This window comes from Erythrolamprus reginae, chromosome 2, assembly GCF_031021105.1.
Source record: "Erythrolamprus reginae isolate rEryReg1 chromosome 2, rEryReg1.hap1, whole genome shotgun sequence".
Taxonomy (NCBI): Eukaryota; Metazoa; Chordata; class Lepidosauria; order Squamata; family Dipsadidae; genus Erythrolamprus; species Erythrolamprus reginae.
In genome coordinates this window covers 37,483,223-37,510,365 of record NC_091951.1, presented here as the reverse complement: position 1 = coordinate 37,510,365, position 27,143 = coordinate 37,483,223, and the positions used below count along the sequence as shown (strand labels likewise).

The window sequence follows — 27,143 nt, the reverse complement described above, 5'->3', positions numbered from 1 at the left end:
CAATCTGCAATACAATCAACCAATCAGAAACATTATACAGTGATACCTCGTCTTACGAACTAAATTGGTTCCAGGACGAGGTTTGTAAGGTGAAAAGTTTGTAAGATGAAATAATGTTTCCCATAGAAATCAGTGGAAAAGCGATTAATGTGTGCAAGCCCAAAACTCACCCTTTTTGCCAGCCGAAGCGACCATTTTTGCGCTGCTGGGATTACCCTGAGGCTCCCCTTCATGGGAAACCCCATCTCCGGACTTCCTGGTTTTTTTGTGATGCTGCGATTTCGCTGAAGCTCCCTTTGCTGGGAAACCCCACCTCTGGACTTCCATTGCCAGTGAAGCGGCCGTTTTTGCGCTGCTGGGATTCCCCTGCAGCATTGCAAAAACACGGAAGTCCAGAGGTGATGTTTCCCATGGAGGGGAGCCTCAGGGGAATCCCAGCAGTGAAAAAACGGGCGCTCTGCTGGCAGCAGAAGTCCAGAGGTGGGGCATCCCAGTGGCGGTGGCTTGGATTTGTAAGGTGAAAATAGTTTTGAAGAAGAGGCAAAAAAATCTTAAATCCCGGGTTTGTATCTCAAAAAGTTTGTAAGACGAGGTATCAATATACAGTTAAAACTATACACATTAACACAGTTAAACCTTCATACATACATTGTTGGTTTATATATTGCCAACCCAACTGTTTGGCAGAGTCCTCATTCTTAATTCTCATAAAAGAATTCACATAGAGACCATATACCGTATTTTTCAGAATATAAGATGCACATTTTTCTTCCCTAAAAGAGGCTGAAAATGTGGATGCGTCTTATACTTTGAATGTAGCTTTTTGAAGCTTTTTCCCCCTAGCCCTAACAAGGCACTAATTCTCTTCCCAGCTTGCAAGCTTTTTCATTGTTACTCTCCAAAGAATGTTTTTCCCATCCCTAAGTCTTTGCAGGGTTTTTTTCATTTTTACTCACTCCAAATAGTTTTTTTTTAAGCCTTAACCAGCAGATAAGATAATGTGCTGAAGCCGACCAGGCTAAGGATGCTAGCCAGATGAATGCCTGGTAGGCAGATTTCCCCCCACTATTTTCCTTCCCAAAAACTAAGGTGGTCTTATACTCCTGTGCATCTTATACTCTGATTCATCTTATACTCTGAAAAATATGGTAAATGACTGAAGTGTGGAAAGTATTTCCTTCAGAAAAGATACCTTACTGATCATAAAAGGATTCAAAGAAAAATGAACCCATATAAATACCCAGGGTGGAAAGAGCTAGCCAGATGAATTAGTTGGGGGAAAGATCAGAAGCAACGTGGGGAAATATTATTTTACTGAAAGAGTAGTAGATGCTTGGAACAAACTTCCAGCAGGCGTGGTTGGTAAACATGTCTGGGATAAACATATATCCATCCTAAGGTAAAATACAGGAAATAGTATAAGGGCAGACTAGATGGACCATGAGGTCTTTTTCTGCTGTCAATCTTCTATGTTTCTATGTCAGTTTACCTGTACATAATAATAGTGATAATAATATTAGAAACATAGAAACATAGAAGTCTGACGGCAGAAAAAGACCTCCTGGTCCACCTAGTCTGCCCTTATACTATTTTCTGTATTTTATCTTAGGATGGATATGTGTTTATCCCAGGCATGTTTAAATTCAGTTACTGTGGATTTATCCACCACGTCTGCTGGAAGTTTGTTCCAAGGATCTACTACTCTTTCAGTAAAATAATATTTTCTCATGTTGCTTTTGATCTTTCCCCCAACTAACTTCAGATTGTGTCCCCCTGTTCTTGTGTTCACTTTCCTATTAAAAACACTTCCCTCCTGGACCTTATTCAACCCTTTAATATATTTAAATGTTTCGATCATGTCCCCCCTTTTCCTTCTGTCCTCCAGACTATACAGATTGAGTTCATTAAGTCTTTCCTGATACGTTTTATGCTTAAGACCTTCCACCATTCTTGTAGCCCGTCTTTGGACCCGTTCAATTTTGTCAATATCTTTTTGTAGGTGAGGTCTCCAGAACTGAACACAGTATTCCAAATGTGGTCTCACCAGCATTCTATATAGCGGGATCATAATCTCCCTCTTCCTGCTTGTTATACCTCTAGCTATGCAGCCAAGCATCCTACTTGCTTTCCCTACCGCCTGACTGCACTGTTCACCCATTTTGAGACTGTCAGAAATCACTACCCCTAAATCCTTTTCTTCTGAAGTATTTGCTAACACAGAACTGCCGATACAATATTCAAATTGAGGATTCCTTTTCCCCAAGTGCATTATTTTACATTTGGAAACATTAAACTGCAGTTTCCATTGCTTTGACCATTTATCTAGTAAAGCTAAATCATTTACCATATTACAGATGCCTCCAGGAATATCAACCCTATTGCACACTTTAGAGTCATCGGCAAATAGGCAAACCTTCCCTACCAAACCTTCCCCTATGTCACTCACAAACATATTAAAAAGAATAGGACCCAGAACAGACCCTTGTGGCACACCACTTGTAACCTGACTCTGCTCAGAATACTCGCCGTTAGCAATAACTCTCTGATGTCTACGCTTCAGCCAGCTGCAAATCCATTGAACTATCCAGGGATTAAGTCCAATCTTCACTAATTTATCTATCAGCTCTTTATGTGGAACCGTATCAAAGGCTTTGCTGAAGTCCAGGTAGGCAATATCCACAGCACCACCTTCATCCAACACCTTTGTGACATAGTCAAAGAAATCAATGAGATTAGTCTGACATGATTTGCCTTCAGTAAAGCCATGCTGATTTGGGTCCAATAAGTTATTGTTTTTTAGGTGCTGATTTATCCTCTTTTTGAGTAGTCTCCATCATTTTAACTACCACTGATGTCAAGCTAACTGGCCTGTAGTTACCAGCTTCTTCTCTACTGCCCTTCTTGTGGATAGGCACCACACTGGCCATTCTCCAATCCTCAGGAACTTCTCCTATTAACAAGGATTGGTTAAACAAATCAGTCAGGGGGGTAGCAATGACAGATCTGAGTTCTTTAAGAACTCTGGGGTGGATGCCATCTGGACCCATTGCCTTATTTATCTTTAATCGTTCAAGTTCTTCTAAGACATCGGCTTCTAAGATCACTGGAGCTGAATCCGTACAGCTGGAAGCAATGCTATATCCCTCTATAGTATTATTTTGTAAGGTGTCTTTTGAGAAAACTGAACAGAAGTAGCTATTGAAATGGTCAGCGATCTCCTTATTCCCATTAATGCATGTATTATTCCCGGTACTAAGCTTCCTGATGCCGCAATTTTTCTTCTTCTTATCACTAATATATCTGAAGAAGGTTTTATCCCCCTTCTTTACAGATTTGGCAATTTCTTCCTCTTTTGAGGCTTTAGCAGCATATATTATCTGTTTTGCCTCCTTCTGTCTCTTATATATAGTAATAATATTTCAACTTCTAATTTCTACCTCTATTTAACCATTGTTTAAAACAAATCCCCAAAACAAAAATATTCTGTATCTTCTTTATCCTTTCGCTTTAATGTTAACCTATCAATTTCTGCATAATCTAGTATTTTTTTATATTATTTTTTCATCTGTAGGAGTTTCCTAATTTTTCTAGTACTGCCCAAATACAATTCTCTCTGATGTCAAGACATGTAGTGTTAAATATATATCCCCTTTGTCAGATTCTTCTGGTAATATACTTAACAAAAATATTTCTGGCTTTAAATCTATATGTTGCCTTATGCCACTGATTTTTACTCCTCTAGTTTTTTTGGATCTGCTCCCTTCTTAATCATAAGAAGATCTAGGATCATTTAGCTGATTATTCTGCTCTGGTTTTCTCTGTCAATATTGACCAGCCCAAGTATATCTGGAATATTTACAAGCATGGATAGGAAGGGCCTAGCCCTTTTCTCTTGTTGCATCATAGCAATTGGTATTTAAAGTATGCTTATAATTCTGGAGACTGGATAAATTCATGAATGATTATGCTACTGATACCACCGCCCAAGAGATACCATCTTTTTAAAATAATCTGTTAGTAAAATGATGCATGTTGACAACAGCATATTCCACAATTTAACTATTTGTTGGTAAAAGAAGTGTTTGTGATCTAGAGGGATTGACTCTCTCTGCATTTAGTTTCAGTAGATGATTAAAAAACTTAGTATTTATGAGAGGGAAATGTTCCCAACTTACCACATTTTTGGAGTATAAGACGCACCTTAGTTTTTGAGCAGGAAATCTGCCTACCAGGTATTCACCTGGCTAGCATCCTTAGTCTGGTCAGCTTCAGCACATTATTTTATCCCCTGGTTAGGGCTTAAGGAAACTTTGTTCGGAGTGAGTAGCAATGAAAAAATGCCTGCAAAAACCTAGGGATGCAAAAAACATTCTTCCAAGGGAATAGCAATGAAAAAGACTACTTTCCAGTTAGAGATCCCAAACATCTTGAAAAACTTTGAAACACAAACCAATTGCTTTTTAGGCTGAAGCAGCAACAGATGGAGCAGGAAGAGAGATGGAAGGCAGCTTTGTCACGGCTTCTGAGCCTGGGAAATAGGGTCAGTTTTGCAACCAAGAGAGTTGATACCATCCAAGGTAAGCAATCTAGACATTATTGGTCAACACTGTAATCTTGTCTGGCATGGCACACACCCCTCCCCCAATTAATTTATTAAATTTCTATAGCCTCCCTCTCGATTCAATTTATTCTTTATGACTGGTGGGCTTCAACTCCCAGAATTCCTGAGCCAGCCCTGCTGGCATCCCATAATATAATGGCTCAAGAATGCTGGAAGTTGAAGTCCTCCCCTCATTAAAATCCTCGGAGAGGGGTGGCATACAAATCCAATTAAATAAATAAAAGGACCATGGTTCCCCAACCTTGCTTTATACCATTAAACTAGTAGTTCTCAACCTTCCTAATGCCGTGAGCCTTTAATATAGTTCCTTAAGTTGTGATGACCCACAACCATAAAATAATAAAATTATAGGGCCGCAACTGGTGCACCAGGCGATCCTGGGCAAACGCCCCCCTTGCCACAGCTGAAAGATGTTTCTCTAATGTGAGCTGTGGATCGAGGAGCAAGCCCAAGTTGTGGACCCTCTCTGAGGGGGTCAATAATTCCCTCCCCCCCAGGGTTATGGACGGACAGATGGAATTATCCTTGGGAGGCAGAACCCACAGCCACTCCGTCTTATCCGGGTTGAGTTTGAGTCTGCTGACACCCATCCAGACCCCAACAGCCTCCAGGCACCGGCACATCACTTCCACTGTTTCGTTGACTGGACATGGGGTGGAGATGTATAACTGGGTATCATCCGCATACTGATGATACCTCACCCCATGCCCCTGGATGATCTCACCCAATGGTTTCATGTAGATATTGAACAGCAGGGGGGAGAGGACCGACCCCTGAGGCACCCCACAAGGGAGTAACCTCGAGGTTGACCTCTGACCCCCCCACTAACACCGACTGCGGCCGACCGGATAGGTAGGAGGAGAACCACTGAAGAACAGTGCCTCCCACTCCCAACCCCTCCAGCTGGCGCAGAAGGATACCATGGTCGATGGTATCGAAAGCCGCTGAGAGGTCAAGAAGCACCAGGACAGAGGACAAGCCCAAGTCCTGGGCCCGCCAGAGATCATCCATCAACGCGACCAAAGCAGTTTCCGTGCTGTAGCCGGGCCTGAATCCAGACTGCTGGGGACCTAGATAATCGGCTTTTTCCAAGACTTACCTCACTGTTGATTCACTTCCTCCTTCAATCAGGGTGCACCTCAAGGGCACATATGTCAATTTAAAAAAAAAAATGGCAAAAGCCAAAAGTAAGATGGTGACACATGTGCAGTGCCGTGAATTCAGTTTCTGTATATGCTCAGAAGTTCTCATGATACATTTTTTTTTGCAGTTATCTATTTGTATGTGGGTGGACCCGCCTGGAGATGAATAGAGAAGCAGTGTCTAGGTTCCTAAGACCCATCAGAAATGTGTTTTTTCTGATGGTCTTAGGCAACCCCTGTAAAAGGGTTGTTCGATCCTCAAAGGGGTCATGACCCACAGATTGAGAACTGCTGCATTAAACCATTACCGGTAGTCCTTGAGTTGGAACCGCAGTTGAGCCCAAAATTTATGTTGCTGAGTATAAACATTATTTAGTTCTTCCCATTTTGCAACTTTTCTTGCCATAGGGATTAAGTGAATCACTGCATTTGTTAAGTTGGTAACACGGTTGTTAAGTGAATCTGGATTCCCCATTGACTTTGCTCTTCATAAGGTTATAAAGCGGGATTCATGACCCCCAAGGTGCTACAACGGTCATAAATATGAACTAGTTGCCAAGTGTCCAAATTTTGATCACATGACCATGGAGATGCTACAACAGTCCTAATTGTGAAAAATGGTCGTAAGCGCCCTTGTGTCTTTGAACGGTCAGGAAATCAACTGTTGAGAACTACATTACTTCCTGTACAACAAGAAAAAACAATTCAGCTGTGGTTTGTACAAAAGGTTTGTTTTGAATTATTGTTGTCAGGAAAGCTTCCTGCTCTTCTGGTGGATGTTATTTTTAGAGATTTGCCACTATTGTCTGTTGAAGGCACCGAGATGGAAATTCTGAACGTTTCTCTTGGCTATTATTGCAATACAAACAAATTAATTCAAATAAAGGAAATTCCCTTTACACTTTGTTTTGTTACCATAGTACCGAGTATTGCAGCATGTTTCACAGAGAAGTCCAGGGTTCCTCTGTCACTTCAGAGGGCAGGACATAAGATCAATTTTTAAAACTGATTCCAGTTGAGTGTTGCAAGATAACGTCTTAAGCATGAATATTTAAACATTTGAATCCAATTATCAAATGAGGTGCCGAGCTCCCATTCATTTTACTATGTTGAGGCAAAAAGAGTAAGAGTTTAAAGACTCACTTATGCCGCCAAGCTTGGGGTCATTAGACTCTACCCCCTGGCCAATGAATATTTATTATTATTATTATTATTATTATTATTATTATTATTATTATTATTATTTATTATTATTATGTCAGTACAACACAGCAAACAAGATCACTATGCTGGATTTCGTATTTCGTCACCAGTCGGGCATTTCCCAAACACCTACGACTGCCTGATGTAGCGGCGAATTATGTTTGCCGATCCCAGTAAAGTGGCCTTTTGCAATTGACAGATGGAGATTTTGTCAATTCCGATGGTTTTCAAATGTCTGCTGAGATCCTTTGGTACTGCGCCCAGCGTGCCAAGTACCACTGGGACCACTTTCACGGGCTTATGCCAGAGTCGCTGCAGCTCGGTTTTTAGATCTTCGTATTTCACTAATTTCCTAGCTGCTTCTCCTCAATTCTGCTTTCTCCTGGGATTGCGATGTCGATAATCCATACTTTCTTTATCTCCATGATCACAATGTCTGGTGTGTTATGCTTCAGAATTCGGTCAGTCGGAAGTCGGAAGTCCCACAGTAGTTTTGCTTGCTCATTTTCAACCACTTTTTTGGGCTTATGATCTCACCAGTTCTTTTCCACTGGTAAATGGTAGTTCCGGCACATGTTCCAGTGGATCATCTGTGCCACAGCATCATGTCTATGCTTGTAGTCAGTCTGTGCGATCTTTTTGCATTATTATTATTATTATTATTATTATTATTTATTAGATTTGTATGCCACCCCTCTCTGAAGACTCGGGGCGGCTCACAACAACAAAAAACAGTACAAATCCAGTAATTTAAACAGTTTAAAACCCTTAATATAAAAAAACAATCACACATCTCATACAAACCATACATAAAACGGAAACGGCCTAGGGGAATCAATTTCCCCATGCCTGACGACAGAGGTGGGGTTTAAGGAGTTTACGAAAGGCAAGGAGGGTGGGGGCAATCCTAATCTCTGGCGGGGAGTTGATTCCAGAGGGTCGGGGCCGCCACAGAGAAGGCTCTTCCCCTAGGTCCCGCCAGACGACATTGTTTCGTTGACGAGACCCGGAGAAGGCCAACTCTGTGGGACCTAACCGGTCGCTGGGATTTGTGCGGCAGAAGGCGGTCCCGGAGATATTCTGGTCGGATGCTAGGAAGGGTATATAGAAGGGAATATATAGTGAGCTTGCTGAATGGGATTTGTGCATGTTAATAGGCTTTTTAGTTTCTTTTTTAAATGTAACTCTTAATTTTAATTTATTTTTATCTCGATGTATACTTTTTTTGTATGTTGTGAGCCGCCCCGAGTCTTCCGAGAGGGGTGGTATATAAATTTAATAAATAAAATAAATAAATAAATGAAATACTGATTTGGATTCCTGCATACATAGACAATCCTAATATTAACCATTTATTTTTGCTGTCTGGCCTGGTAAAGTCAGTAAGGAACAGAAAAACTGTCTTTAACTGGTTATTTTGGATCACTCATTTCCTCTCAGCACCTAGGAAGAAGGCAGTGGCAAACCTCTTCCAAAAATGTAGCCTAGAATGCCTTATCCTTGCAGTTAGCTAAAATCAAATTTCACACATAAATCTGTATAAGTATATGTGTATCCTGCTTCAATGTAACTACGATCGGTAATGTATAATATAGTATTTGTAAATTGTAAAAACAATTAAAACATTTGTGATATGATATAAAATAACACCAACAATTAAGATAAAACCAAACAGGGACAAGAATACAATAATGACATTTAAAAAAAAAAAAACAGGAACAAATATAAGAAATAATTATGGTGCATTGAGTCAGTTAATGATCTCCAGAATAGGTTTGGTGGATTACACCTTAACAATGGTATGAAATAAATGTAAATAAAAGTCTTACCCTCTTTACTAAGCTACAGTTTGTGGAAGCCATGATATTAAACTGATATTAACAAGATGATAAACTTGTGGTCATAGTTCCCTCTAAGCTGAGCAGTGAGCAATCGCTCACTTAAAAATCATCATCAACTCAGAGTTTTCCAAACCTGCCCAGAAGCCGAGAGGGAAAGAGTGAGAGGGAAGGAGAGAGAGAGGAAGAGAGGAAGAGAGAGAAACAGATAGAAAAAAGAGAGGGAGGAAAAGAGAAAGAAAAAGAATGGGAGTAAGGAAGAGAGAAAGAAAATCAAAATCTAGTTTGAAACTAGCTCAACTATTTAAGTGGCATTTTGATATTGATAGAGTTGCCCTATTATGAGCTCACTGTTATAGATACACAGTACAGTATTTTATTTTGAAATTCTCTGAGGCAAAACAGGGTGGGTTTTTTATTTGTTTGTTTGTTTGTTTATTTATTTATTATTTCTGTGCCGCTCAGTCCCGAAGGGACTTCCGCTCAGACACTATACTATTCCGCCCCCCCGCAAAAAAAATTAGAGGGAACACTGCTTGTGGTATGCCATAAATCTTTTATTTTCCCTTAAAACCATTACAGCTACTTGCCCTCTCACTTCTCATCCTAATATTAGATTAATATTTGGTGAGATGGATGGATGGATGGATACCTGCAGTCAGTGATCTCTTCCAAAACAAAACTTGATTACTGTAATCAATTTATAGTGCTTAATTTTTTGGAGCTTGGTTTTTATTTATTTATTTATTGGATTTGTATGCCTCCCCTCTCCGGAGACTCGGGGTGGCTAACAGCAATAATAAGATAGTGTACAATAATAATCCAATACTAAAAATGATTAAAAACCCATTAATATAAAAACCAAACATACATACAGACATACCATGCATAAAATTGTAAAGGCCTAGGGAGAAAGAGTATCTCAATTCCCCCATGCCTGACGGCAGAGGTGGATTTTAATTAGCTTATGAAAGGCAAGAAGGGTGGGGGCAATTCTAATTTCTGGGGGGAGTTGGTTCCAGGGGGGCCGGGGCCGCCACAGGGAAGGCTCTTCCCCTGGGTCCCGCCAAGCGGCATTGTTTAGTTGACGGGACCCGGAGAAGACCCACTCTGTGGGACCTAACTGGTCGCTGGGATTCGTGCAGCAGAAGGTGGTCCCTGAGATAATCTGGTCCGGTGCCATGAAGGGCTTTATAGGTCATAACCAACACTTTGAATTGTGACCGGAAACTGATCGGCAACCAATGCAGACTGCGGAGTGTTGGTGTAACATGGGCATATTTGGGAAAGCCCATGACTGCTCTCGCAGCTGCATTCTGCACAATCTGAAGTTTCCGAACACTTTTCAAAGGTAGCCCCATGTAGAGAGCGTTACAGTAGTTGAGCCTCGAGGTGATGAGGGCATGAGTGACTGTGAGCAGTGACTCCCGGTCCAAATAGGGTCGCAACTGGTGCACCAGGCGAACCTGGGCGAACGCCCCTCTCGCCACAGCTGAAAGATGTTGCTCTAATGTGAGCTGTGGATCGAGGAGGTTTTTGGAGGTTTTTTTGCACCTTAGTGGTTAGATGGCTTTAAACCAACTCCACCCCCCAACCTATGGCTGTGGCCCACTAGTAGGCCATGAGCTTCTTTGCAAGGGGGCTGCAGAAACAGCAGGTGAGCGTGTGTCCATTTATCTCCACTTGCGTGAGCAGCGAATATCAACAATATCAATACAAAATGATAAAAAAGAAATCAAATTTAAAATCTAAAAAATTATAAAACCCTAATTATATGATATGCCACACGCTAAATAAATAAATGTTGCCCCCTTATTTTGGGTATTTCTTTTCTGGAGGATTGGGCTGATTGCCATTGAAATGATCACTAACTGTTCTTTCTTTTCATCTTCAAGTAAAAATAACTCTTTCAGGCTTTTGTATATTCAGGAGTCAGGGATAATTTTGTTGTAATTAAATGTAGTTGTGTACGAGAATGGCTTCCTGAACTCTGGCATTTCTGCCTTCGTTCAAATAACTTTAATATTTCATATGATAACGCTCCTTCCCACGCTGTAATTATACACTTACGTACATCTCGGTTTGAAGAGGCTTTTTTTTTTTTACAATTCAGTTTCTATTTTGCGTTCTAGGGCTTGTATGTCGGAAAATAGCACTGGCAAAACTTCAGCGAGAAGAAGAAAAACAGATTGCGGGGACAGACCGAGAGTAAGTTCCAAATTCCAGGTCCCAAAAATAAGTACTGTAAAAGGCAGGTTGTTGAAGCTCTTAATAATTCAGTATGTTTATTTAAAGGGGCAGTGCCAATTAACTTTCTCCACTGTTGCATATGACAGATTATTCTGACTCTGGTATTATGTATGGCTATTGAGGCTGATAAATTACTTCCTGTTCAGCACATATATGGCTAAAATGGAGTTTTGAATTCCAATCAAGGGCTATACTTTTCTGCAGATAGACCATCCTTGTGTTAGACCTCCTGTGGGCCCCTGTGCCCATTTGTGCCCTCATACAGCTCCAGAATGGCGTGAAATTTTGTAGCTTAAAACTTTTAAAGCTTCTCCCGACCTTCCCTCTTTTATGCTTGCAAAATGTAGCAAAAATGTGGCTAAAAGGTCCTATCTGTTCATTTTTTTTCATTCAGATCTTCTTAAATAGGACTCAGGTATGGCAAACTCTCAAAAGCCTGAAAAAAGGGTTTATAATTCACCATCTGTATATGGTGAATTATATCACAGAGTGGAAAAGCTGGAATGAATGCCCTCGGATATTTTGAGTACAGATAGTTCCTTGAGTTACGACTAAAGTGGAACTCAAAATTTCTGTTGCTGAGTGAGACATTTGTTAAGTGAGCTTTGTCTCATTTTACTACCTTGCTCGCCACCGTTGTTAAGTAAATCAATAGACACATGGTTGTGAAGGGAATCTGTCTTGCCCGTTGAGTTTGCTTGTCAGAAGAACTTGCAAGGTGATCACATGGCCCTGGGACACTGCAATTGTTATAAGTATGAGTCAGTTGTGAAGCATCTGAATTTTGATGACGTGGCCATGGGAACATCATAATGGTCATAAGTGTGAAAAAAAGTCAAAAGTCACTTTTTTCCAGTGCCACTGTAACTCTGAACAGTCTCTAAATGAATTGTTGTAAAGTCGAGGATTACCTGTATTTTGGGAGGTAGATCTAGAAAGCAGAACATCTAAGCGCCAATGCAGTTAAGTCACAACGTTGTACTTTGTGGACAAGGTGAAAAAAGAAAGTCCAAGTATGATTCACCAGTTATGGCTTCTTCTGCTGGCACTTTCTTTCCAGGATTCAGCCATCATATGAAGACCTACAGGCTGAGTTACACATGCTGCATGAAGAACGGGACCGACTCTCTGCAGAGCTTAAACATGGGGCTCAACTGATAGAGAAGAAGGTGGCTGAAGCAAGAGAGAGAGGTGACTTCGCTACCATTGTATTTCAGACAGTTGGTGCAGGCTGCCAGGATATTCCACAAAGATGAAAAATTCAAGAAATGGCCAAGTGTTGGGAAAAAAAATCCAGTTTTAGCTTTGATTCTTCAATCAAAGATTTTCATGTTGAATTCATCAATGTCCACAGCTGGAATCTGAAAAAAATGTGGCATGGAGACCTTATTTGTTTAGTGATGCTTCCCTGTTTTTAAGATTGAATTTAACAGCTTTTTTTTCTTGGAAGGGATATGGCAACATTGGTCTGTTATCTCCTCTTCTCATTTTAACCCTTTCTTTTCACTCTTCTTCTCCCAAACAGTGGAAACTGATCTGAGCAAAATGAGGGGAGCGTTGCAGAGCCTGGAGGAGACGCTAGAGGCAAAGACCGTGGTAGAGCGGGAACTGAGGCAACAGTTGGAAGCTACAGAAAAGCAACTGGAAACAACCAACAGTGAGCTCCAGAGGAGTACTGAAGCTGCAGATAGCTTGAGACAGGAGGTGGGACAATTAAGAGGAGAGTATGAGAGAGGTACGTTAAGATCTTCAGGGGTGGGAAGAATATATTTCTGGAGATAAATAAGCTCTTGCATTAGAAGGTTCATTTTTTATTATGATGAGTAGAAACAATTGGAAATTCCTGTGGCAGAAGGAATCCTATTAAAACACCAAAACACATAGAGAACTACAGCTCTGGGTTAAGTAAATTTTTCAGGATGATGGAATGTGATTAGATAGAAGGATTTCCAAACTCTCCCCCCCCAGCTGTTTCATTTTATATTATGCTTTCCAAATGCAGCAATATTCTGAAATATTATCATCAATGGTGTAACAACAAAATTGCTATTGCTATTTTCACATAATGGGTACCCTAACTGTTGGATACACATACTAGATGGGCCACTCATTGCTGGAATCCTTACATATAAAATCCCCCAAATCTCCCTAGTTAAAATATAAAAAATATATAATTGAGATTGGATGTTTATTACCAATGAGTGATTACTTAGTGAGTGAGTAATGAGTGAGTAATGAGCAATTATGCATAGAAAAGGGCTTTATTTAGGTTCAGTAGTTGCATTTCAGGATGGAGAGCTGGTAGTGACAATGATTAAATGAGAAAGGAGCATTTCCCAAATAGGAGAAATCACATGGAATCCAGGGTCTTAAGTTTAGAAAAACGGATTACGAGCAGTAGTGAGAGGCATTTATTTAAGGTCAATGTCATTTTTTCTCAGCCCTGCAGGAAAAGGTAACAGAAGTTGAAACGCAGTTGCGGAAGGATCTCTCGGAAATGGAAAAAGCCCTTAATACAGCACGGAGAGAACACGCCAAAGCAGGTAAGAGTTGTCACAGTATTGTCAATAGAAGAAGACTGAAGGTATTTTATCTGTGGAGAGAAAATTTTTTAAAAGCCTTTTGTGGTAAAGGGATAGCAGGAGATTTTTATACAAGGCTAAGCTACCGTTAAGGTTCCAAGATGGACTACAGGGTCCATGCTAAATATATAAATATATAAATAGAAACATAGAAGACTGACGGCAGAAAAAGACCTCATGGTCCATCTAGTCTACCCTTATACTATTTCCTGTATTTTATCTTAGGATGGATATATGTTTATCCCAGGCATGTTTAAATTCAGTTACTGTGGATTTACCAACCACGTCTGCTGGAAGTTTGTTCCAAGGATCTACTACTCTTTCAGTAAAATAATATTTTCTCATGTTGCTTTTGATCTTTCCCCCAACTAACTTCAGATTGTGTCCCCTTGTTCTTGTGTTCACTTTCTTATTAAAAACATTTCCCTCCTGAACCTTATTTAACCCTTTAACATATTTAAATGTTTCAATCATATCCCCACTTTCCCTTCTGTCCTCCAGACTATACAGATTGAATTCATTAAGTCTTTCCTGATACGTTTTATGCTTAAGACCTTCCACCATTCTGGTAGCCCGTCTTTGGACCAGGTCAATTTTGTCAATATATAATTGATATGCTAACTGTCTCACTATCAGATGCAATTCAGGAGGGTTATCCATTTTACCCAGAACTCTTACACTTAGTGTGGAATGACCTTTATCTAAACTTCCACAGGAACTTCTGCCATTCACAGTAGATGGCCTGCATTGACTGACCTTAGGGCAGTCAGGTGTATGGTGGCAAGAGGCTTGTGTCCCTTGCTCTCGGCCACATGCATCCTTCTTTAAATGTGTTTACATCCTTAGTGGTTGCCCTACGGCAAGCTGAGCGGCAGGCAGCCAGACACAAAGCGAGGAGTGAGGAACTGGCAACAATTCAGGAGTCTGCAACAGAACAGGAAGTGGCCCGTCTAGAAGGACGTCTGAAAGAGCTTGAGAGGGACAAAAACGTGTTAATGGTATGTTCAAGCAGTAAGGGGGGATTGTTTACCCCATTGCTGGCTTTTCATTGAGATTGTTTCCTTCCTCCTACAGACCACCTTGAGGCAAGAAGGGCTATTAGCCCAGTATAAAAAGAATCGGCTGTTAGCAGTCCCAGATAAATCAATTGGAAAGACAGGAACTAATCCTCCATCTAAAGGTATAGATTTGTTGTCTGGGAATTCCGATTTTAAAAGACATATTATTTATAGTTTTATCATTAAAAAAGGAAACACAAAACCGTAAAACAAAGAAAATTAAAGAAAACAAAAGTGTGCATTCAACCCTAACAATAACAACAAAGAAAAAAAGTGAAAAACACATTAACATATAGGATCCGGATTGTGGGGGCAATAGCCTTGCTCTGTTAAAAAGTGCTATTGTTAACATGTTGTAAGCCGCCCTGAGTCTAAGGAGAAGGGCGGCATAAAAATTGAATGAATGAATGAATGAATAAATAAATAAATAAATAAATAAATAAATAAATCCACCCTAGCTGGGTGCTGAAAGAAAAGAAGAAGCAATATATGAAGGAAAAGCATTACCTTAGTCTTCAAATCCCTTTGTTAACCAGCTGTTTAGTGTGCAGAAAAGCCATAAACAGTTTCCATGTCTTATAAAGCTGTCTGGTCCAATATCCCTAATCAAAGGAGTTAATTTCTCCATCTCTACTAATCCAGTCAACTTCCAAACCCAATCTTCAACAGTTCTATTGTTTTCCTGTGCTATTGTCAGTTAATGTAAGTATCATATTTTACTTATCATAATCCTTTACTATTCTTATTGATAGCTTATTTGTAAACATTTCAGAGTCTTCTTTTCTGGATGTTAAGTGTTACTTTTTCTTCTGGCTTAAGAATGTGTGGTCAAGGATTTTGTTGAAGACTTTCTGCCTCTATGACATCACATCATTTAAAAAAAAATCTTTTCACAGAATCCCTGTTTGCTGTGTTGGATGACTTACAAACTCTGGGTGCTGCTATCTTGGAGGAGGAAAAGCCTGACAAAAATGCAAACAGCATTATGGACACTTAAAAATACAGTGGGGAGAATATTGGAGAAGCAAGGATGAGAGAGCAGATACTTTTAATAAAAATAATGTAAATAAATTTATTATTTTATTTATTGAAATATTCAGTTTCTTTTACCAAATTCTGATTGTCTCTTACAGATCTTACACATTTTTGGATGGGGAGAAATAGTTCACAGGACCTCTGAAAGTCATACCAATTGATATTACACAACATAGTTAGGCCTATTCCTTGCTATATTTGTCCTTAACATTAGATTAATTAATTACATTCTGTTTTAAGACACCTGGGGTGATTTCACTGTAGCCACACCAGAAACATTTAGATGCTTAGTTTCTTTAGATATCAAATTAGAACATCCATCCCATTGTAGTTCTATGGCTCCATGTTATGGTGATTTTATTATGGTCTTATCTTAATATATTATCTCCTATATTGTGTTGTCCATATTTCCTACACACAAATACACATGCACACACATTCTGTTGCTTTAAAGTAAATTTGTATATCAGTGGTTGCAGAACGCTGTAAATGCCATACAATAAACAAATAACATTAGATTAATGTTTCAACCACTCACACTTGGCTGCACTAAATTAAAAAAAGGAAAGATGACATTTTGGTCTTAAAGGAATTTATCACCAAGACCAAAGAGAACCAGACAAATACAAATACACCAAAAGATACACTGGCTAGTGTATCCATGTGAACAATTTTATTCCACATAACAACTCCAAATTATAAACCTTCCCTCCCTGCCCTCCTCCATATCTCCCTTGATTTGTTTTTTCAGGAATTGTTGCTTTGGGAAAAGCAGAATCGGCAGGGAAGGGATTTAATTAGAACTATGGAAATGGAGATTCAGCACCTTGGTGTTTCCGCTAAGCATTGGAAACAGGAAATTCTAACCTGTTTCTGCCTACTAAAGGGATTGGGATACTTGAATCTTATCTTTAACCATCTCTTGATTTGACTGAATCTTGATTGGTTTGAATGGTGGAAATATGTCTTCTGGTGCTCCTGTCTTGCTGTGAATAATTTAAGTGTATTATGCATACATAAGTTCTACAGAGGAATTATTGAGTCTGTCAGCTGCACCTCTATAACAGTCTGGTTTGGTTCTGCAACCCAACAAGACAGACACAGACTTCAGAGGATAACCAAACTGCCGAAAGACCCGTTGTACCTACCTGAACGGTCTTCTCGATGCACTGGAAGGAGAGTCCAACATGGTAATGTACCAATCCTATTGGTAGAGACTGAGTTATAATTAGCATAATAATAGCTACCGCCCCCTTACTGCTCCCATGAGCCCCAGTTTTAAAAACGAAAAACCAATGTAAGAGGATAACCAACTTTTATTATAACAATTAACTTCAACTCCCCATCTCCGACGTCTCTGAACCTCAACTAGTCGGGTGGGTTTGGACTCTCCTTCCAGTGCATCGAGAAGACCGTTCAGGTAGGTACAACGGGTCTTCTCCACTGCATCTGGAAGGAGAGTCCAACATGGGATATACCAAAGATTTACTGCCCATGGGAGGGAGAAGGTCTTGACTGGGACGTTGGAGAGGCACACACTTTCTGTAGCACACGTCTACCAAACGCTGCCTCAGCGGACGCAAATGAGTCCAACTTGTAGTGCTTAATAAATGTCGTAGGCGCTGCCCAAGTGGCAGCTCTGCAGATATCTTCTATTGAGGACTGTGTAGTCCAGGCCGCCGATGTAGCCGCACTCCTGGTTGAATGAGCTGTTCATCCCGCCGGGGGGTCGTGTCCCTCCGCTCTGTAAGCCTCCAGGATGCAGTCCTTTAGCCAACGACTTATCGATTTAGAAGATAGTCCAAGTCCCATTCTGTGAGGAGAAAATGAAATAAACAACGTCTCCGACTTTCTGAATTGTTCAGTCCTTCTGATATAAATCTTTAGCGCACGTCTTACGTCGACTTTATGCCATCTTAACACTGATGGATGGTCTCCGTGCGTGCAGAAGTCAGGCAATATAAGTTCCTGTTTCCTGTGAAACAAAGTGTTCACCTTGGGAATGAACGTCGGGTCTAAGCGGAGTACCACTCTATCTGGGTAAAAGATACATAGATCTGGTCTCACAGAGAGGGCTGAGATCTCTGACACTCTGCGTGCAGAAGTGACCGCTACTAAGAAGGCTGTCTTCAAGGAAAGGAGCCTAAGTGGGATTGATCTCAAGGGCTCAAATGGTGGTCTTGTCAAAGCCTTAAGTACTAATGATAGATCCCATGAGGGAAACCTCCGTACAGGTGGAGTATGAGAATTTGAGGCTCCACGTATAAAGTCTCTTACCCACGGGTAATGGGCTAGCGAACGAGACTCCGGTATCTGGATCATGGTGGAAAGTGCTGCCACCTGTCTCCTTAACGTGTTAGGAGCCAGTCCCCGGTCTATTCCTGCCTGTAGGAACTCCAGCACCGTAATCACCGATGCCTCCCTGGGGTCCTTGCCCTCCTTGTTACAAAATGTGCAAAAGGCAGTCCACGTGGCCTGGTAAATCCTTGAGGTTGAAGGACGTCGAGCAGCTTGAATTGTATTGATGACCTTCTCTGGCAGGTCCTGACGCTTTAACCTGTGCCTTTCAAGTGCCAGACGGTTAGTTGTAGCCACTGGGGATCCGGGTGTTGCAGGTTCCCCTGGCTGAGGGAAATGATGTGGTCTGGCATCCTCCATGGTGGGGTTACTGACAGAGCCATCAGGTCGGCGAACCACGGCCGGCGTGGCCAGTGTGGTGCCACCATCAGAACCTCTGCCTTTTCTTGGAGAATTTTCTCTATGACTCTTGGTATCAAGTTTACTGGGGGAAATGTGTACAACAGTCCTGTCGGCCAAGCTGACAGTAAGGCATTGACCCCCTCTGTCCCCGGTTCCGGAAAGCGGGAATAGAACCTTCGGGTCTGCGCATTCCGGTGTGTGGCGAACAGGTCTACAGATGGAGTCCCAAACCTGTGCGATATCTGCTGAAACAGCACTGGGTCCAGCCTCCACTCTGAAGGGTCTAAGGTAGTCCTGCTGAGCCAATCTGCCTGGGTGTTGTTGGTCCCGGCAATATGCTCCGCGGATAAGGACGCTAGGTGAAGCTCGGCCCAGTCGAATAGATTTGCTGTCTCTTCCATGAGGCGACGCGACCTCGTGCCCCCTTGGTGGTTCAAGTGGGGGTATTTCTGATGCGATCGGTGTATGGGAACGTGCAGGTATGCCTCTTTCAGATCGATGGAAGTTAACAGGTCCTGTGATCTGATTGAGGCCAGGTTCAAGTGGGCTCTGGTCGCCACATTGTCTGTAAGCACTAGTATGTGTTTGTCCCGGACAATAGTGTGAAAGGTCTGAAGGGCTAGAAAAACCGCTCTGAGTTCGAGGAAGTTTATGTTTATAGGTGTCAATTCCTCTGCAGACCATGTGCCCTGTGCCATGTGGGGGCCGATGTGAGCTCCCCAACCATAGAGGCTGGCGTCTGTAGTTAGAATCAGTTTGTCTTGAATCTGAAAGGGAGAACCCTTGAGTACTGCTGGTGATGTCCACCATCTCAAGGACTTTCTGACATTTTGCGGTATGCGGATCCGTTGATGTGAGTGGCTCACCTTGGCTCTTTGTGCAGGTAGTAAAAGCCACTGTAGATCCCGGATGTGGTGCCTGGCCCAGGGCACAATTCCTATAGCCGAGACCAGTGTCCCCAAGACCTTGGACAAAAGGGACATTGGCACTTGCCTGTGTTGACTGAGGCTGGCTACTAAACATTGAATATTTGTTATTCTCTCCGGGGAGAGAGAAACTGTGCTTGAGGAGGTGTCTATGATCGCTCCTAGGTGCAACAGTCTGGTTCTGGGAGTCATTTGACTCTTCTCCACGTTGATGGTGAAGCCATGGTCTTCTAATGTCTGTATAGTCCGGTTTAAGTCGTGCCCCGCCTGCGTTGGCGACCTGGACAGTATAATGATGTCGTCCAGGTACGCCATTAGCCTGATGGATTGAGAACGTAGGTGGGCTGTCAGAGCATCCAGGAGTTTGGTAAACGTCCGTGGAGCCGACGAGAGGCCAAATGGCATGGCCCTGTATTGGTAGTGGGTTCCCTCTGAACAGAAACGGAGGTATTTCCGATGCGATCGGTGTATGGGAACGTGCAGGTATGCCTCTTTCAGATCGATGGAAGTTAACAGGTCCTGTGATCTGATTGAGGCCAGGATAGTTTGTAGAGAATGCATGTGAAATCTCCGGTACTTCATAAAGATGTTTAGTTGTTTCAGGTTGAGGATTAACCTGCAACCCCCTGAAGACTTGGGGACAATGAAGATCCTGGAATAAAATCCCTTGCCCTCTTCCTGGGGTGGTACCGGCTCTATGGCCTGTATTTCCAGCAAATGCTGAATCTCTTTCTGTAACTGTAGTTTCTTTTGTGGTTCCCGAGTCCTCGGGCAGTGTATGAACCGGTTGGGGGGTTGTCCCACAAACTCCAGGCGAAGCCCTCCCGACACCGTAGCCAGGACCCATAGGTCTGAAGACGAGGTGTGCCAGGCATCGCTGAAGTGCTGAAGCTTTCCCCCGATTGGCAGCTGACTGGCAGAGTCACTTAGAGCGGCGGAAACCTCTCTGGTTGTTCCCCCGAAAGGGCCGCCTTGAACCCTGGTATCCCCTGGGTCTGTCCTGAAATTACCCCCGGTCACTCCGGAAGGTCTGGTGGGTAAACTGACCCTGCGAGTATGGTCTGTGGCTCTGTCCTGCCCCTGTGGAGTTGTCCCAGCGGGGAGTCTGGCGCCTCGTAAATGGTGTCGCTCTGCGGTCCTGGCGTCTGCCAGTTCTGGGGAGGACCTTTCTCTTGTCCTTGTCCTCAATGAGGACCTTGTCCAATATATCCCCAAACAGCATAGATCCTTGGAACGGGGCAGACGCCAATCGCCATTTGGATTTCAGATCCGCAGGCCAGTGTCGGAGCCACAGGAGTCGGCGCGCTGCAATAGTGGTAGCCATACTTCTGCTGGAGAATTTTGCCGCATGTAATGTGGCATCTGCGGAAAATTCCGCCGCAGCCCGCAACTTGGCCAAGTCCTGACGTAGTCTGCCATCCTCCGGCCCTAGGCGGGACTGCATCTCTTGCAACCACCGGAGAGAAGCTCTATTTATGAAGGATGCAGCAGCTGCCACTCTGAATCCCCAGCTCGACATCTGGTGTGCCTTTTTCAGAAGTATCTCTGCCTTCCGGTCCTCCGGTTTCAGGCTCTCCCCTGTTTCTGAAGGCACCAGGGTGCTGGAGACCAATGTCACGACCGGCTGGTCTATGGGTGGAAACTCAAGAGTTTTCTCCACCTCCTCGTCGAACGTGTAGAATCTACGTTCCAGGTTAGACGGGCCTTGAGCAGCCGCTGGGTATTCCCAGGGGCGTTTGGCTCCCTGCAGAAATATGTTAGATGCTGGAAAATGCTCCGATTCGGGCTGGGATTCCTGAAGTAAGGCGTCTGGAGCCTGAGCTGTTTCTTCTGCTGTCTTAGTAGCCCCAGGCAGATTCATCACCTGTTTAGCCTTAAACAACAGAGTCCTGAACAGTGTTGGCTTAAACAAGCCCACTGGTTGAGGCATTTCAGGGGTGGTTTCATCCTCTGAGAGGTCATACTCCCTCTCGCTGTCCTCTCCAGTGATAGGCTCCTCTGATAGGGACCCCAAACCCGATGGGGGCGGTGCTGACCAAACTTGAGTTGCTGCTTGTAATGGTTGCTGGCCATATTGATGGGCCCCAGCTGATATGACTTGCGAATAAACATTTGCAATGAGGTTTTGCAGGTCAGGTGGCATATCCTGCCAAGTGCTTGCCTGCGCTCTCAGTCCTGCCGCTGTGGGCGTGAATGTGGCTGAGGGACCCTGAGAACCCCTTCTAGGGTAGCTAGCTGACCCAGGTCTGTTCCATGAGGGGCCTGGTGAGGGCATGATGTGAGGCCCTGCAGGGGATTGCCTGTCAGGTGACCAGTCCCCTTCATGTATGGTTCCAGGCATCCCAAAGTGGAGTGGGGTGACTGGGTCAGGTGTCGAGGGCAGCTTCTGGGTCAGTGGCATGGTTGATGGGGAGGCTTGTAAGGCTGCCTCTAGCTTTTTTTCTAAGGCCTTAATGTGCTTTTCAGCCTCTTTCAGAGATGAGGCTGAGGCTGGGGATTGTGAAGTCTTGGACTTCTCTTTGGCCTTCCCCTTAGGTTTGTCCTTGGCCAAGGCAGGGGAGGTTGCCCTCTCATTGCTCACTTGCTCCTCCATAGTACTCACACTCGATTGAGAATTGAGGAGTCTCGAAATTCCAGCCCTGAGAGCCTCGTTACTCAGTGAAAAATGGCTGCCGTCCTTGTGGCTTACTTGCGCATGCGCACTGAGGCTTGGTGACCTCTTCGCGCCTATCAGCTGCAGGAAGGGCTTCCTTTTCGCGCCTTCGGGGGTTGTGGGCACAGCAACCCAACATGGCGGCCCCCATGCCTTTTCGCGGCTTTTTTCCTCTCTCCCCGGGGGGGGGGTGCAGCTCCTTGCCGCTCCGGGACCAGCGGTCCTCCCGCGGCTTTCCTTTCATCGCCGGAGCTATTGGCTTTCCCGGCGGTAGCGGCTCGCCCAGCGGCTTCCATGCCGCCGGTGGCGGCGGCGGTGGCGGCTTGTTCGGCGGCCACCGAACAGCTGAGAGGCGCGGCTCCGCTCTCCTGTCTTTAGGGAGCCCGATCGATCGCGCCTCCGAGCTTCCCAGTGGGGGGGCGGACCCCCCCACGTTCAGCTCACAGCCCGGTCTGGCCACGGAGGTCAGGGACCGCTGGCTGGCTGCTCCTCTACGGGGTGTTCCCTCGGAGGGAATACATAACCCCTGAGGAGATTTGTTGGGGGTGTTGCCCGCGGAGGGCAGAGACCCCGTTCCTCTGTTCCTCTTTGATCTTCCATCTGAAAAACAAAGAACAGGATTAAACAGGTCAAAAACAGAAATCATTCATTTACACATTCTATTCTTTTATTTAAACTCTAAACCTTAGAGGAAAACTCAGTATGTCTCTACTCTTGGACTGAGTTTTTAAAACTGGGGCTCATGGGAGCAGTAAGGGGGCGGTATTTATTTATTTATTTATTTATTATTTGGATTTGTATGCCGCCCCTCTCCGAAGACTCGGGGCGGCTCACAACAAGTGAAAAACAATCCAATACAATCCAATTAATTAAAATATTATAAATTTAAGAAAATCCCCTATACTAACATACACACATACAGGCATACCATATATAACTTCAACGTGCCCAGGGGGAGATGTTTAGTTTCCCCATGCCTGACGGCAAAGGTGGGTTTTGAGGAGTTTACGGAAGGCAGGAAGAGTAGGGGCAGTTCTGATCTCCGGGGGGAGTTGGTTCCAGAGGGCCGGTGCCGCCACAGAGAAGGCTCTCCCCCTGGGGCCCGCCAACCGGCATTGTTTAGTTGACGGGACCCGGAGGAGGCCCACTCTGTGGGACCGAATCGGTCGCTGGGATTCGTGCGGCAGAAGGCGGTCTTGGAGATATTCTGGTCCAGTGCCATGAAGCTATTATTATGCTAATTATAACTCAGTCTCTACCAATAGGATTGGTACATTACCATGTTGGACTCTCCTTCCAGATGCAGTGGAGAAAAGCAATTACTGCCTTCCATTGAGGACCTGTATACTGCACGAGTCAAAAAGAGGGCTGTGAAAATATATACAGTACTGACCCCTCGCATCCTGGACACAAACAGTTTCAACTCCTACCCTCAAAACAACGCTATAGAGCACTGCACACCAAGGCAACTAAACACAAGAACAGTTTTTCACAAAAGTCATCACTCTGCTAAACAAATAATTCCGTCAACACTTTCAAACTATTTACTAAGTCTGCACTACTATTAATCTTATTGTTCCCATCACCCATCTCCCACTAATGACTGTATGAATATAACTTTCTTGCTTATGTCCTTACGATTTATATTGACTGTTTCCTAATATGAGACTGCTTATTTGTACCTGGACTGTCATTGTGTTGTGCCTTATGATTCTTGATGAACATATCTTTTCTTTTATGTACACTGAGAGCATGTGCACCAAGGCAAATTCCTTTGTGTCCAATCATACTTGGCCAAATAAATCCTATTCTATTCTGTTCTAGTCTAGTTAAGGCTCAAAGATTCTTTAAATACAGATCATTCTCGTTTTCTCTCCAGTTCATCCAGCATTTACCCCACCTGCTGTATTTTAAAAGTACCTGATCCAGTGGTCCTATTCCACCTTTTGTACATTACCTTTACAGAGAAATAACTGTCTTCTATTTTTTAGGAAGAGAAATGATTGTCAGCCTGTATTTCCCTCCCATGCTTGTTTTTTTCCAATAAGAGTGCAGGAAGAACAGGAGAGGGCATTCTTTTGACTGGTGACTGGTGACCTCCTTAAATAACAAAATAACTTGATTTGGAAGGGACCTCGGTGGTCTTATAGTCCAACCTTATACCAGTGAAGGCGAACCTTTTTTTCCTCAGGTGCTAAAAGCACGTGTGCGAGCACTATTGCACATGCATGACTGCCCACACCTATAATTCAATGTCTGGGGAGGGTGAAAACGGCCTCCCCCGTCCCCAGAGGCTGCCTGGAGGCTGGAAACGGCCTGGTGGACTCAAGGGGGGGGGCATTTTTGCTGCATTCCCTCAGAGGCCCTCTGGAAGCCAAAAACTCCCAGAGCGGACTCCATAGTGTAATGGCCAAACCCCCAACACTTTATCTACGGTTGACCTATCCAGATTCCTAAGAGGTCAGTAAGGGGCGAGTACCAGTGCACTAGAGTGCCTTCTGTCCCCTGTCCTATTGCTCTCCTATATCTCCTATACCTTTCTTCTATTCCTATATCTCTTCTTCTATTCTTTCATTGATATGTTCTATTACTATATCTTCTTTTCTATTATTTCTTAGATATATTTTACTATGAGTATCTCCTCTATAACCTTCATCATGCATTTTACTATGTGTATATAGATATATACCCACTAAAACCCTCATTGTGTATTGGACAAAATAAATAAATAAATAAAATGTGAGCTGAAAATCAGCTGGCCGGCATGCACATGTACATTGGAACTGAGCTAGGGCAACCGCTCGCGTGCCGACAGATATGGCTTCGCTTGCCACAAGCTCACTATCACTGCCCTATACCATTTAGACAAGTGGCTGTCCAGTCTTCTTAAAAATCTCCAAAGATGGAGCACCACAACTTCTGAAAGCAAGTCTTTCCTCTGATTAATTGTTCTAATTGTCTGGAAATTTCTCCTTTGTTCTATGTGAGTTTTCTCCTTGATTAGTTTCCATTCCTTCCTTCAAGGCAGCCACATCCAGCTCTTCCTTCAAACAAGGAATCCTTCGTGCAGGTTTTCATGCTGTGTCACTACCTCCTGCCCCTCCTTCAAGGATATCCTTGGCTTGCCCATGCAGTTCATAGCTTCAACTTAATGTCCCCCAATTGAGGCCAAACCTTTTGTGGCTAAGCGAGACATTTGTTAAGTAAGTTTTGCCCCATTTTACAACCATTCTTGCTTCGGTTGTTAAGTGAATCCCTGCAGTTGATACGTTAGTAACCTGGTTTTAAGTGAATCTGGCTTCCCCATTGACTTTATTTATTTACTATTTATTTATTAATTGGATTTATATGCCATCCCTCTCCAAGGACTGTCAGAAAGTCGCAAAAGGTGAGTCCTTTGGGATTGGGTGGCATAGAAGTTGAATGAATGAATGAATGAATGAATGAATGAATCACATGACCTTGGGACACAGCAGTGGTCACGAATATGAATCGGTTGCCAAGCAGCTGAATTTTGATCACCTGATCGTGGGGATACTGCAAATATAAGAGTGAAAAATGGGTGATTAGGTCAAATATCTATGGAGATTCTCAGTCATGGTTGTCCCAAAGGTTTTTTCAAGAAGCAACTGGACTTGCTTTGTTTTTCTTCGAAGACGTTTCACTTCTCATCCAAGAAGCTTCTTCAGCTCTTTTGTGTTGTGTTAGTTGTGCCTTCTTTATAAATTGTGTGAACTGTTCCAATACTTCTGTTGGTAGAAGTGATTTCAGAGTTTGTGTTTCCACTCTATTTCAAAACCTCAGTGGTGAAATTAATCCGTCTTATTCTTTCACTCAGAAGCCGGAGTTGTGCTTTCTGCAGGATTTTTTTTTTTTAATCCTGTGGTCCCTTCACTGTTGAAGGCAGATGCAAGCTGTTGGAGATAAGTGTGTGCTGCCTGCATCTCAAACTGAGGCACAAATGGTTCCTGTAGTCTGCAATTTTTCTGGAAATCCGTTCATTCTCCTGCACCATTCAAAGGGAGTTTCATCCCATAGGCATCGCTAAATGTTTATGGAGATTCTCAAGTCATCCAAGTCATGGTTGTCCCAAAGATGCTTTTTCAAGAGGCAACTGGGCTTTCTTGGTTTTTCTTTGAAGAAAAAAATTGAAGAAGCTTCTTGCCTCGAAAAAGCACCTTTGGGATAACTGACATTTGCTTTCCCAACTTGGAAAAAAAAAGTTGACATGGTGAAACAAGACGAGGTACCAATCAGCCCCCTTGTTTCTACTTCCTGCAAAGTTAAATAGAATTGAATTCTTTATTGGCCCAATGTGATTGGACACACAAGGAATTTGTCTTTGGTGCATAAGGTCAACTTCAGAGCATCCCAAAGGTGCTTATTCTGGAAGCAACTGGACTTGTTTTTTTTTTCTTTGAAGATGTTTTGCTTCTTCAGCTTCTTGGATGAAAAATGAAATGTTTAACAAAGAAAAAAAATGAAGTCTAGTTGCCTCCAGAATAAGCACCTTTAGGACAAACCATGACATGTATGACTTGAGAATCTCTACAGATCTTTTAGCCAAACAATTTGGGATGGACAGCCTTTCAATGGTCTGAAAGTAGGAATGGATTTCCAGAGGGAAAAATATTGCATGCTACAGGAGACAGGAGCACTACTCAGGTGACACTTAGTAAACCTCCAAGTGCTTCATTAACCTTCTAAATATGGATCGCCAACCTTAGCAACTTTAAGCCTGGTGGACTTCAATTCCCAGAATTCCACAGCCAGCAAAGCAAAGCTGGCTGGAAAATTCTGGGAGTTGAAGTCCACCAGGCTTAAAGTTACCAAGCTTAGAGACCCCTGCTCTAAAAGGATGCAAATGACCAGCTGCCTGCAAGGAATATAAATCCTTCCATTCCCCACTATCCTGTCAGAGCTGAAGAAGCTTCTTGGATGAAAAGTAAAACGTCTTCAAAGGTGGGGGAGGAAGAGTCTTCAGTCCAGTTGCCTCCTGAAAAAGCACATTTGGGACAACCATGACCTGGATGACCTAGAATCTCTACAGAAGTGCCAAGCATCCTTGTCAAAACTGAAGACAAGAGAGTTCTTGACTTACAGAATAGAATTATTTATTGGCCAAGTGTAGGGGT

At 43.1% G+C, this 27,143-nt stretch overlaps 1 protein-coding gene across 1 annotated transcript in view; it reads left to right on the top strand.

Moving 5' to 3' along the window:
• The window catches only part of CCHCR1 (coiled-coil alpha-helical rod protein 1), a 36,384-nt gene extending 20,619 nt beyond the window's left edge, over window positions 1-15,765 (top strand). Inside the window, 8 exon segments of the mRNA XM_070737811.1 lie at window positions 4,465-4,577; window positions 10,937-11,012; window positions 12,115-12,245; window positions 12,580-12,789; window positions 13,496-13,597; window positions 14,483-14,634; window positions 14,711-14,816; window positions 15,591-15,765. Of these exon segments, the coding sequence (XP_070593912.1) occupies window positions 4,465-4,577; window positions 10,937-11,012; window positions 12,115-12,245; window positions 12,580-12,789; window positions 13,496-13,597; window positions 14,483-14,634; window positions 14,711-14,816; window positions 15,591-15,691 (991 nt within the window). The 3' untranslated portion in view covers window positions 15,692-15,765.
• Window positions 15,766-27,143: the final 11,378 nt, after the last annotated feature.